This window comes from Styela clava, chromosome 15 (assembly GCF_964204865.1).
Source record: "Styela clava chromosome 15, kaStyClav1.hap1.2, whole genome shotgun sequence".
In the NCBI taxonomy this organism is placed as follows: Eukaryota; Metazoa; Chordata; class Ascidiacea; order Stolidobranchia; family Styelidae; genus Styela; species Styela clava.
This window is the reverse complement of record NC_135264.1, coordinates 17,532,763-17,546,528: the sequence shown is the minus strand read 5'-3', so window position 1 is coordinate 17,546,528 and position 13,766 is coordinate 17,532,763. Positions and strand designations below refer to the sequence as shown.

General features: G+C 36.9%; 1 protein-coding gene across 2 annotated transcripts in view; it reads right to left on the bottom strand.

Annotated features, from left to right (window-relative positions):
- The window catches only part of LOC120334371 (lipoxygenase homology domain-containing protein 1-like), a 52,739-nt gene that overhangs the window by 6,093 nt on the left and 32,880 nt on the right, over positions 1 to 13,766 (bottom strand). Inside the window, exons 38-46 of one of the 2 annotated variants that reach the window (XM_078120420.1) lie at positions 6,731 to 6,885; positions 5,769 to 5,962; positions 4,785 to 4,906; positions 4,209 to 4,326; positions 3,928 to 4,024; positions 2,974 to 3,080; positions 2,452 to 2,576; positions 1,488 to 1,690; positions 644 to 857 (exon numbers count right to left, since the gene is read on the bottom strand). In XM_078120420.1, the coding sequence (XP_077976546.1) occupies positions 644 to 857; positions 1,488 to 1,690; positions 2,452 to 2,576; positions 2,974 to 3,080; positions 3,928 to 4,024; positions 4,209 to 4,326; positions 4,785 to 4,906; positions 5,769 to 5,962; positions 6,731 to 6,885 (1,335 nt within the window). Of the gene's footprint in view, positions 1 to 643; positions 858 to 1,487; positions 1,691 to 2,451; positions 2,577 to 2,973; positions 3,081 to 3,927; positions 4,025 to 4,208; positions 4,327 to 4,784; positions 4,907 to 5,768; positions 5,963 to 6,730; positions 6,886 to 9,497; positions 12,606 to 13,766 lie in introns of those variants that run through there. The other variant, XM_078120421.1, reaches the window with a different exon arrangement.

Below are 13,766 nucleotides of genomic sequence, written 5' to 3'. Positions count from 1 at the left end.
CCCTGTAATGCCAACAAGCAACTTTCTGTCTTTTTTAAATTCTAAAAATTTGAAATTGATAGATCTATCAGTCGCAAAGGAGAGCAAACTTGAATAAAACAAATTTCACTACATATCTGTGCAGTAATATTTAACTCAAAGTGGTTGAAAAGGTCACATTTTGGATCCATACGATGTAATACAGTTTTAAAGTAGGTGCATTTATACACTTCACTCAATATAAAGCTCTTAACAGCAGCCAGAAGAAAGAGAAGGCAGAAATTTTGCTGCTTCAGCATCGATAACTCAATTAATAACACCATGTTAGATGCAACATGAATATTAGCAAGGTCAATTTCAATGATAAACAACAACATGCATTTGTTCTCAGCCAAATTCAAGGTCAAATTCTTCTTCTCCTGGTTAAATCAAAGTTAAACACATGAGGTATATTCAAGGTCAAAAATGTACTCTTCAAGGACAAATTGAAGTTAAAAAACAGCAGGTATATTCTTCAAGGTCAAATGCAAAGGCCTTTCTCGAAGTCAGTTTTAATATAAATTACACATACTTATTAACAAGGTAAAATCTCAGGTCAAATCCCTAGGCAAATGAAACAGTCATATTCTCAAGGTCAAGCAAAGTTAAATCCATATTATCTTACCAAATAATTGTATGAAAACATTTGCGTTCGTCCCAGATCCAGGTGTTTCACTCGTTTTCACGGTGATTTTAAACGTCGTTCGTTTCAGAACCGATCGCCCTCCGACTGAAGCAGAAAGCTCCAGAGAAAGTTTCTTGTTCCCTTTGCTTTTTGATAACCAACTATCGCATGGGAACACTGTGACCTTGCCAGTTTCAAGGTTACGAAGGTGAACCTGGAAAAATATATTTAGCATCACTAAGAACTAAGATTGCCACTGCAATATTTCACATAAAAGTGAATGAATTATATCGAATGCCATATGAATGCGTGTTCGTAAATTGTAGAAAACTAGCAAAGTTTAGGGTGAAAAGTTGAAATCGATTTGTTATTGAAAAGCTAGTGAAAGTCCTGAAAGAGTGCATGTAGCTACTAAAATTAACAAAACCTACATCTTGTCCTTCCGGCATTTCTATTAAATTTATTTCACACAGGTGGTAGGCATGATATTTGCAATGTCAACAGGGTCAAGTATGAAGCTTTAACTCTGACATGGGCGAACTACGGCCTGCGGACCAAATTCGGCCCGATGGGTAATTCAATCTGGCATTCTAATGCTGCCACAACCAAACTCAAACCAAATTTTAATGTTATAGCGTAAAAACACCTGAAGAAATTTGTTGAGATTGCGATTAAATTTAGTTTTGGCACGAGGCCTATTGTTTTCAACTTTTGCTTTTGTAAGACTGTGAATATGATTTATAAAATGTAACTTTTTATGTCACACTTACATGGCCCATCAGTCTGGGTGAGCAAAATTTTTGGCCCCTCGCTCTAACTAATGGAAATTAGTAATACAATATACCTTTTCACAATACCAGTCAGGCCTCTGTCCTTTCCCATTATGAGTTAGTTTAACCATTTTCAATGGTGCAATGTCGTCTATCTCTGTTCGTATGACGTCAACCGAGCCCCGCTCTAGTAGAACCCCTTCCTCCTCTGACTTGAGAATCATGATATCTGGTGTGTTGCCTTTGGATCCGTATACGGACATTGAGATTTTACCATCTGCGAGGAAAAAGAGAGAAGAGGTAAATTAGGTATCATAGCAGACTTTTAAAAACAATTATTGTGGGAAATTCAAGCAGATTATAATTACAAAAACTTTGGTGCTCCCATAGTATGTAAACCAAGATGAAGAACACTGAAACGTAGTATGTGTACCAGGTTAGGGTTAAGCCATAATTTCAGGTAGTCCTCGAACTTGTAATAGAACTTAAATAATGAAAATTGGAATAAAATTATTATAAAATTTATGTCATTTTTCTCTGTTCTTTACTGGAACTGGACACGATATCAAGGCAAATGTTACACCCTTTGGAAATGCTTTTGGATAAGGAAAATTGGGAGCTCCCGAAGTATGCAAACCAAGATGGCGGACATCGGAATGTAATATGTGTACTATGTTAGGGTTAGGCCATAATTTTAGGTATAAATACTACAGGAGGCTCTTGGCTAGTCTTTGAACTGATAATAGGACTAAAATAAGAAAAATTGGAAAAAAATTATCGCCTAACCCGAACCTGTTACCCATGTTACGTTCCGAGGTCCGCCATCTTGGTTCGCATACTTCGGGAGCACCGAAAATCGGAATAAAATTATGGCCTAACCCTAACCTGGTACACATACTACGTTCTGGTGTCCGCAATCTTGGTTCACATACTACGGGAGCGCCAAAACTTGGAATATGTGAGCCTGCAGACATTAAACAAGTAAAGTAAAAGGCTGCAAAGAAAAAAGCAATTTCAAACAAAAAAGCCAATACTGACCTGTCCCCGCCCCACTCTCATCTCCAGTATAGACTGTGATCTCGTACTGCACCTTGGCTTTGTAGGTGTTGCTCGATGCATCCGCTACGCTCAACATACGAGAAGTGTGACCGTCATCACGATCTCTGTCAGTGAGAAATAAGAAAGATTGTGGGTTAGGATTTAGTGGTTTGGATATTTAGAGAGGTAAGCTGATAAGTTACGGGTCGTTCGCAGGGTCGAATCCCTCGGCGATGATGTGAGAGGAGATTGCTGTACTTTTTGACGTCGTATGTGGTTTAGTTTCATAAACTCACTGGGCCACGAACCTCTATTTGTGAATCTTAGTTTTCATGGAACCCCATCTCATGCCGTACCAATCATGTGCAGAACCAACGAGAAAGGATGTTTCATTTCAAATAGATGTCCTGTGTACTGTCATGTTTTTGTATCGCTGTTCAGAATAATGTACTAATGTGTTGTATAAATAATCTTCTTTTCGTTATTAAAACTATGGCAAGGACATTTACAATCAAAACTCACCTAGAAAACCATTTCAAGCAGGGGAATACCCAGTTCTTTCCCAATGTAGGTTGATCGATGATTATTTCTTCAATGTACCAGCGCTCATCAACTCCTGTGTGTCCGATCTGAAATTGTAATGTAAATTGTCTGTTTCAAACTTGCAAAGAATCATATCAAGGGCTGAGCCAGGGAGGATTCTTAGAATCGGAGCAGCTGCCCCTTTGAAATGTAAACAAGGAAGCTACGCCCAAATATATGGACAGGTCTGTTCGCAGTACAGTACGGTTTACCGTATCGTCAGATCACAGTCTACAAATATATTCACACCAAGCGAAGCAGTACAGTAGGACACAAAATGGCGTCCGATGTCCGCAGAACGTTTAATGACGTCATATCAAACAAAAACAAATCTCACAGAGCTAACAGAAATATTTAAAATGAATAAAAGTAATAGCCTTCTGGGGAAAAATTTTATCTTCAACCACTGAAAATTTCAAAGCAATCAGTCCAGTATTCGAAGAGAAAAGCTTTTTTTAATATTTCCACTAGGTGTGTTATTCTGTGTCAAACAACAAGAACAACATGATATTGAAACGATCGTTACGTCCACTATGTGTCCGAAAAGACACTTTTTGGTACCATACAAAGCATTTTTTAGACCCTCAAGACTCTTGGAAAACCACGTTTTCCCGACCCGTTTGTTGTTACGGACTAACATGGTGATTATAATTTTCAGATCCCTCAAAGAATTCGCCCCTACCTTGACCTAGTTCATACCAGTGAATAAAACAAGAAGTCAATTGCACTGGTTTATGTGTAAATCTCATGCCACCTCACAAAGGGTGTGATTAATTGAATAATCAAGGCTGAACTGCGACTAAAAATAACTTTTCTCAGAGTTGAGTCTTCTTTACTTGAGTGAGTGCATGTGATCATGCTTTAGGCAAATTCTCTCCAATTGTAAGAACTCACCTCAATAGCTTTCAGCTCTCCGACATCTAAAGCTTCCACATTGAATGTTTCAACAGTTCCTTTCTTGAATTTGCCTTTCTCTGGGATCAGAGGAATCCTGGAAAAAGACGATTTTGAATATTAGGAAAATATCTGATTGACAAAAAAGTAGGTGTTCTAGTTAGCAAAACCTTTACACAGTAAATAAATCTGTACAAAACCTCAATGCATACTCCACAGGAAATAATTGTGTGTCCACATTTATTTTGCAATATATTTCAAAGAAAACAAGAAATACCCACTTGTGCGATACTTTTTGTCCTCCTTTAGATTTTGGTCCAAAAATTCGAACAAATCCGTCAGCGCTGCATGATGCTCCCTCTAATGTTCCAGTGCGTACTTTGATAGTGTACGGAATAGCTAAAGAAAAAGGAAAAAATAATAATTGAAGAAGAAGTAATTCATGCGCAACTGGTAATAAGAAAGCGAAGAAGTACAGTCATTGTTCAGAATACCCATACGGACAGTTGTTAATCAGCAATATATATTATAAGATATATTTATCTAATCAATTTATTCAGGTATAGGGTTGTCCCAACCTTTTATGATCTGAAGCCTAGCTAATCTATAGCCTAGTTTCGCGCCTAACGCGTTTCCGGTAGTTATGCTATCTACCAAGTTTATTCATAAAAAAATAACAAACGATAGTAAAAGAATAAATGCATCACAACTAAAAAGTTAAAATAAAATAAAAATTGTTCAAATTAATGTAGTCATTGGTACTGATGAAGGCTTTTGCTTGTGGCCCTCAGAAAACCATTCAGTGGCCCTCGAAAAGCGCACTGGGCCTATTTTAGGAAGCCTCGATCTATTCTTACTTGGTCCGTCCACCAAGGGCTCCGACAAAAGCCTCCTGCTTCCTAAGCTACTGAAACTTCTACTCGTCATAACGCTGCGTTTTGTCGAGGTTTCCCCGTCGTAACCAACAACATAGAGAGACCTAAGAAAGAAAGATGAGATTTAATTCAAGATTGAAGCCAATGGCTTAATCATATGGCAAACCACTGCCTCCCATTCAGTTACCATTCCTTGTCTCATATGCGATTTGTAAGCCAGTTATTTGTTTTCAAATTCATGGACTTGATGGTGGAGGAAGCCGTAATCGACTAGCAGTTAAACATAAACTACTTTGACAAGGAATCCCCTGAAGATTCGAATCTGAGAACCCACACTGGTAAATCAGAGGTGTGATGGCAAGTGCATTATTAATGCTCAGCACGATGTGCCAACTGATGTTCTGCGACACGTGTATAGGAATTATTAACCAGTTATTTGTTTACGATGCATGGACTTGATAGTGAATAACAACCCTACTGCTGTAAACCACCCTACGAGAGCAAGAAGTTTAGTGTTCCTCTTACACATAATTAGGCATGATCCTCTAAGACTTGATTATACTATGTTACCAGTTTTTACTTTCCCCCCAGAATGAATATGAAACCCCATTCTTAGCCATTGACAGACTCAAAGTTAACCTTAATACAGGGGTGCACAACTCAAATGAGGATACGTGCCAATTTTTTTAAAATAATCTTGTCGGGTGCCACGCACAATTGTGGTATTGTAAATTAACTCCCGTAAAACAAACAAATTGCAATAACAATACATAATTCCGAATATCTTTTTATTGAAACCATTTAATGTCCTGAAAAAAAAACTGCTGATTTTGATATAAATGTGATACTTTAATGTATATCATAAATATTTTTTTTACAAAACCGTTCGCGTGCCACGTTTGAACGTAAGGCGTGCCAAATTTGGCACGCGTGCCTCATGTTGTGCACCCCTGCCTTAATACCAACCTTCCAATCTTTCCGTCATCCTTTCCTTTAGCCAACCACCTTTCACAATGGAAAACAAATTTCTGGTTTGTCTCACAATCCTCGATTTCAACTCTTCCAAGGAACCAAGCCGGGTTAAGAAGAGAATTGTCATGTCGGATGTGAACTTTGTGTAACTTCCCGAGATCAACGGCCTCGATGGTAAAAATGTCTTCCTGAAATGAAGAAATATAAAACATATCTAAAAAAGCTGTGTGGCTCATCGTGCTAAGCGTTAGGAATACGCTTGCCACCGCACCTCTGATTACTCTTCGTGGGTTCGAATCCCATGCAGAAATGGTTATGGGCCAGAGAATTGCTAGACACCACCTGAAATGATGAAAAATGAAACAAATCCAACAATCCGGCCTTCCCAGTTCAAACAAATTTTTGTGAGGTATCATCACACTTTACTATCAGAACAAAGCTATAAAAAGACCTACTGAAACTGAAAATTGCATATATTACACACAGAGTAGAGAATATGAGGTCTGGTTACATAAGAGCCAGCTGTGTGGTACACAGATCTATATAAGAGATTTTCAGCAGGCGAATAGTCAGCTTTACTGGGCAAAGGGCCAAAAATTTTGCCCACTTAAACTGGGCCATATAAGTATGAAATTAAAAGTTACTATTTTAAACAATATTTACAGTGTTACAAAAGCAAAGGTGGAAAACAGTAAGCCTCATGGCAAAACTGAATTTAATCGCAATCTCAACAAATTCTCTGAGTGGTTTTAACTAAAACATCAAAATTTAGCTTGGTTGTGGCAGCATGAGGCGGGCCAGATCGAATCACTCAATGGGCCAAATTTGACCCGAGGGCCGTACTTTGACCCGTAAGCGTGTCTGATATATACCCTTGCATTATACATATATGGATCCCGAACAAAGGCAATGAGAAAGAATATGAATGATACCATCCTATAACACTTGCTACTCACATGCCCTCTCTCAAATTTGTCTGAGTAAGTCTCTGATTTGAGTAGTTTTCTCTCCCCAGAATCTCCGTTCTCACCAAACAAAGTGATGTGAACATTGGCATCGGTACCGGCGTTGAATTTGTCTCCGGTGAAAACGTGCACTTTATACTGCTGGTCTGAAATACGAAAAAAGATATTTTAAAGAGGAAATACCTGTATTATTACACATAAGTGATTTTCAAATTCTTTGATATAGCATAACCTCAGTGATTCAGAGGATAGAGGGGACATGCGAATATTTATTCTTGATTATATGTACCGGTATATATTTGTCATTATACAATACGAAGCTGAAGGTATCACACAAAACACTAATGATACACACTTTTTATATGATCGTATTATATCTGTGTATTTGGTTATATTTAAACAATATACATGTATTAATATAAACCAGCGGTTCCCAACCAGGGCCCGTGGCCCACCAAGCGGGCCACAGAGAAGTTGGAGGGGGGCCACCATGTTGGGTGCAAAACTGATTTTACTTTTCATTACAAGAAAACTCCCTCGTTCTTCCTAATTTCATTGCTTAATAAGGTTATTTCACAGGGTGTTTTCACTTTGTTGAGCATGAATTGTTTGAACATAATGGGATTTGGTATCTACCAATCATGATAACACTATAAATATCACTGAAATGATAAACAGGGGGGTCATGAGTGCTAAAATCTTTCGAAAAGGGAGCCACGAGCCATAAAAGGTTGAGAACCACTGCTATAGACTATTGCAGGGTTTCCCTAACTAGAGTCTTCGTAACCGTGGAGATAAATCGTGCAGTGAAAAATAACCTCATCCATCACATTAATGCCGTTTGCATTGTTGTGTTGTAAATCTAATTCGTAAATTGTTGGTTCGCAACAGAAACTAATACGGCATAGGATGGAGGTCGGTCTGTCAAAACTAAGGGGTCCACGGCTGAAAAAGTTCATACTCAAAGTTCATCCACTAACACATAAAAAGCTATCATTTTTATAAGAACAAAATGTTTCCATTTTAAGTTTAGCTGCCTAATTCATTGCACTCTAAATGTTGCAAAAAAGTAAAAACTTTGCCAAATTAATGATGCTTGAGAAATATGGATACCAATTAGAAACAAGCATAAATATTCGGTACTCCTGAAGTATGGGAACCAAGATGGCGGACACCGAAACGTGGTATGTGTTACTAGTTGGGTCATCATTTTATTCCAACTTTTCTCATTTTAATTCTATTACGAGTTCGGGACTAGCCAAGTGACTCCCGTAGTATTTGTAGCTTGGTTCACATATTTCGGGAGTAACAAATATTCTAAGCATTTCAAAAGTCTTGCTGCACACTAAGTCGACTAATAAATCACTTAAAATAGTTATTTTCACTTTTGCTACAGCATTCTTGCATTATACGCATATGGATACACCAGCACAATGGAATATAGTTAGTCTTTCAGGTACCCAAATGATAGCACAAGAATAGTTTGTTATTGCAAGGTTTAAATTATTTGAAGATGACTATACACTTTGATAACAACAGCAATATGAGATATATTATGATGTAACAAAAGTTAATTATGCAGCACAATGATTGACACACAGAGTAAAAGTAAAAAAGAAAACAGCAATTTTTTAATGAGTTACGCTGAAAATTATCACATCACAATGGGACTGTATATGACAACATAATATTATCTATGACATCATAATATTACGAAAACTCTCACTATGAATGATATAAAACAAGATGATGTCATATTAAAACACATGTATGACATCACAATGTAAGCCGAATGATAAGATGACAGCTTACCTTAGAAAACTGCAAGCAACACATAAAATTAATCTGACAAAACAAAAATTAATGCGCGATTAATTGCTTGAAAACTTGATTTTCACCCAAAAACCAGAGCCAGTGATATACCTATTCAGTATCCAGTCAAGCATGACATCTTCAGGCGTGGAAATGAGCAGAAAGTTCCATCACCAAGTGCTTTATCCTGTGTTGTAATCAAGTCAAGTCTTCTTTCAAGTTAGCTCTTCAATCTTTATAGACGATTTGGCCCGCTCTTATGATAACAACACTATATCTCAACACCTACTACCTTTATTATCCTCCCTTCCATCTAACGATCATAGAAGCCAACCATTTCCCACAACATTACATTTCCCCAACAAAGACAAATTATCAAAGTTCAGGCCCTCAGTTTTTTTAAGCAGATAATGGGTAAATTACATAGAAAGAGACTCAGACACTTTTTGCTGTCTTTTCCAGAATGCCATGCCTTTAATGGCCGCGTATTTGTGTATTTTAAACCGAATTTATCAATCCTGGCAGATACTGAGTATAGTTATTACTTATCGATCTTAAGATCGGTAAGTATATTGATAGGTATTTGTCTGTATGTATGTCTGTCTGTATGTATGTCTGTGTGTCTGTTAGATGCACGCGATATCTCACGAAAGCGAGATTGAATCTGCTCCAGATTTTGCATGTGCATTCATCTTATCTCGGACCAGAAGCCTATTGATTTTGGGCGAATTATGTCGTATAATTAGCGAGTTATCAATCAATTATTGATATAGTGATCTAGATTTTTGTAAAGCGAGAGAATTTTGAAACCCGCCGAGTGTGTGTGTGCGATGCGCAGTGCGCAAGTTACAAGAGCGGATGAATCGAAACTGCAGTTTCTGTTTTGGGGGATCCCCTAACTATCGATCAATAAGTCTTCGGTTTCCAACCGATTTTCTCGTCTTTATTATTGAATCATTTGTGAATATATTGCCTTACTCTTTCATATTCCAACTTTCAAATTATAAGATGATTCAAAACTAAACATACTAAAGTGTAACTAACATTCATATTGGGCCAGCTTATATAGAAATTTAGAGTCAAAAATCTTCAATCGCTATGGCAACCGGAAAAGATGCCAAGTTCAGCATATGGTTAGTTACTTATCAACTTTCCTCTCTTCCATGATAAATTTGAAAGCTCCCATCCTCAATCAAAAATAGTCCCAAGTGAACAAAGCAACATCGTTCTTAAACCTTTGTCAGGATTACTTTTTTAATCTAAGTGCAAAATGGCAATATACAGCGAATATGAACAATACACTACAAAACACAAAAGAAATTTGAACAAGAGAGTTCAATTAAGGCACTCGTACTCGCTCAGAAGTAAAAAGACTGATCTCTGAGTAATATTACAGACAGGCACTAATTTGCCGAAACTACCGTGTTTCCCCGAAAATAAGACCTAGCCTGAATTTTAAGAATGATTTTAATATAAGCACTCCCCTTAAAATATCACCTAGTCGATAGCGCAAATTTCTTTTTGACTTACCGTATATGCTCATTTTACTGCCCGATCTTTATTAAGAGCCCATTTGTATAGCCGCCCGTGTGAACAGAACAAAGAAATTAATAAGCGCCCGTGCTTGAATAAGGGCCGGTTGAAATAAGGGCCCAGTTAGTGAGTTTGGTTAAAAAAATACGGGCCCGGGCTACAAAACGAGTAAATACGGTAGTCGATAACAAGAAATCTCTTCTGCACGTTTTAAATGATTGATAATCTATGTTTTGCAGATATTTTGACTGAAAACGTGTCATATGTAAGTAAATGGATATCGGTTTTCATATTTTTGTATATTTGTAAATCTCATAATACTCTACTTTGTAATTTTGTTTTTGATAAATGATAATATAAGACATCCCCCGAAAATAAGCCCTAGTGTTGTTTTTCGGAAGAAAATTGAATCTTCGGGGAAACACGGTATATAGGATTATGGTGGTGAACAGAGCACCATAACAAAATTGCCATTATTTGGCAAAGAATTCTATGCTCTGGGAATCTGCCTCATGGCAGCACAATATGCGGTTTAATGCTATCAGATAATTCTGGCTGGCTTTCAAAATTAAAACTCAAGTTTCTACAAATGATTATTTATGAAATTGGCAGATTATCAGTTAACGGCAAGTTTTTATGCAATGATAGCAATAAATTGGGAGATCTGAATTTAGCTTGCTAAAAAAATTGGCAGGGGATTGGCAATAATGCAAAAAATTGAGAGAAAATACTTTATTGAACAAAATTAAAATTGATAAAAACGAGCGATCTTGATACAAAGACTGGAATATTGGGTTAATATTTATTATATTCAAAGTCAAATTAGGTTTTAATCACGTTTTGGCAACAATTACATCAGCATCAACACAACCTATACTGAGATATTGCCGCAACACGCTGGTCAGTTTTAGATTTTTTCAATACTGACATGTTAAATTGTACAGATATTATTTGTCTTGATTTGGAGAGAGATCATGTTCTTTTATTTTCTATAAAATTATAATTTATACAGTTATAGTTAGATTTACTCATGTTTTAGCTGTGTACCGGAAATTGCTATACTGTGTTTTGGGCACTCCAGAAGTGTATGTACCAATATTAAGGTTCGCCTGCTTTACATCAAGTTGTGTAAAGGGACTAAAACCTATGGGCAGGGGTATATTCACTTGGCTAGCACAGACAGTCCCTGAACTCGTAATAGATCTAAAATAAGAAAAATCGGAATAAAATTATGACCTGATCCTAACCTGGTACACATACTACAGGAGTACCCTTTAATTTGCTATGAAATTATGATATATACAGTTGAATGAAAAGCTGTCTTTTGTTGGAAACTGGCAATCTTTTTTGTGTTGGGAACACGCTTATTTATCTTTCTTTGGAAAGACAGACACAACAACTGAGTCATCAGTTTCAGAGCTTGACTCATTTTTTGTTAAGTCATTTTCATTTTTAGCTGACTCATCTTGATTTATTTTTACTCCTCCCTCTATTTCTGCTGACTCTTTTCCAATATTTATTGAATCAACCTTATCGTTTTCCAAATATTCAATTTTTGCGGACCCAGTATCAGATTTTGCCGAATCATCCTCATTGCCTGCTTCCTCACCGTGGAGATTTTCCATGGATCGCTGATTTTCAATTGCTGACTCATCATTTTGCTGAACAAGCAATGATTCATTCAAATTCTGCAGCAATAACCCCATGCCATGCATCATTGGTTTGACGGGATAACCAATCGTTTTTTCTGCATCGGCGATTTCAGATTTCAAGATTTGATCGGCTATGTTCTCTGCTGATTCATGGTTATTTTTTGCTGACTCATCAACATTTTCTGGCGAGTTCTCTCCCAATTCCGTAGGGTTGTCATGCTTTATTGCAGAATTATTGGAAGATTCTGGAACTTTGTCGTGAATTTGTGCGGCTTCTTTGAATTCAACAGATTTTATTGTCGAATCGGATTCATCTGATGAACTTTTTGCTGAATCATCATCTAGTTCTGCTGAATCACGATCCAAATTTGCTGAATCATGATCTATATCTGCTGAATTATGATCTATATCTGCTGAATCGTCATCAAGTTTTGCTGAATCATGATCTAGTTTTGCTGAATCATGATCTATATTTGCTGAATCATGATCCAAATTTGCTGAATCACCATCTATATGTGTTGAATCATTGTCATGTATGAGTGCTTCATGATGATTTTGAACATCTTTCTTTGTCAGAGAGATTTCATCCCCAAGAGAAGCAGGAAAGAGAGGGAAAGGAGACTCGTTCTGCTCTTCCAGGATATTCTCCTGTATTTCCTCTTCATTTTCTTCTTCTTCTCCTTGTTCAGATTCCTCTCCCTTTTTATCAATTTCCTTCTGTAATTCAGTGAAGTTCGGGACAGCTGTCTCATCAAAAACTTCGTCCACAATTTTTGATGAGTCATCACTAGAAACTGACAAGTCATCATCATCACTGCCACTAGATGATGATGTAGAGCTATGACGCTCACTGAAATAAGTATCCTCACCTACGTAGAAATTGTGTTAGGGAAAATGAACATAAGCATTGAAAGAACTCAGGAGTAATGACCTGATCTAGTTGCCAGCAAAGTTTTCCAAGTTAGGCTTAAATAGTCAAATAAAAAAGGTTTCAAGACCCAACAATTTTAACTTTAACTACGTAATAAAATGGTTAAGGGATATTTAATTTGTTTAGTTGAAATGAACGTATTGTGTAATCGTTTGATATACGAACAAAATCATTTGGCAAAAATATATATATGTAATGTTGAATTTATAGAACTACACTATGAAACTGACACTATGAAAGGGTTAGCGAGCTTAAAAGTTTGGGAAGTCTGCCCTAAACCATATATCTGAAGTAAAAAGCCATATGATTAAGTCTTCTTATTGGCTTTCCTTTTGGCGTTATAAATATGAAAATTATATTCTATTTTTGATAACCAAATTGGTTGCTATTTTTTGCATTTTTTCTTTTCTAAATATTATTTACAATCACAGATTCAATACATTGCAATCAAATAAATTATCGTAATAAACACACGATATTTACACAAGTATTGCCTTGAATCTTGCTCAGTAAATTTCAATATAAAAATTTGCCGAAGAATATTCGCAGGGCGGATGAGGGGAGCAGTCGCAAGGGGCCCAAGTACGTGTTTATTTAAGATACCCGCATAATTTAATTGTTACCAATATACACAAGCTTAAACTGTGATAATGATGTACCAATTGGCGGTAGCTTTTGAGATTGGTCATGTGGTGGTATCAAGTAAAATAAGCTAAAACCAAGCAGTGATGTCGCAATAAGCACCTACATTTTCTATAGCATAAGCATAGAGCGATGCCTATGGGCCTGTTTTACAGTAAGCCATGGTACAAACTGCTAAATTTAACATTGTTTGTCAAATATTAGATGTTTTGTACATCCATCTTCGACCATAACTCAGCGACCCCATGACCTGTTTGCGACCCTACCTACTTATCACTCAAACCCAATTTGGGGTCGCGACCCCTGGTTTGAGAACCCCTGTACTAGATTAATGGTTTTCAGGCGGTGAGGCACGCACTAAAAGGGCCATGAAGCTGATGAAAAAAAATATTGGTCAGATTTGATCTTTCCCGCCTTATTTAGGATATTTATGGGTGCTCCCGAAGTATGCGAACCA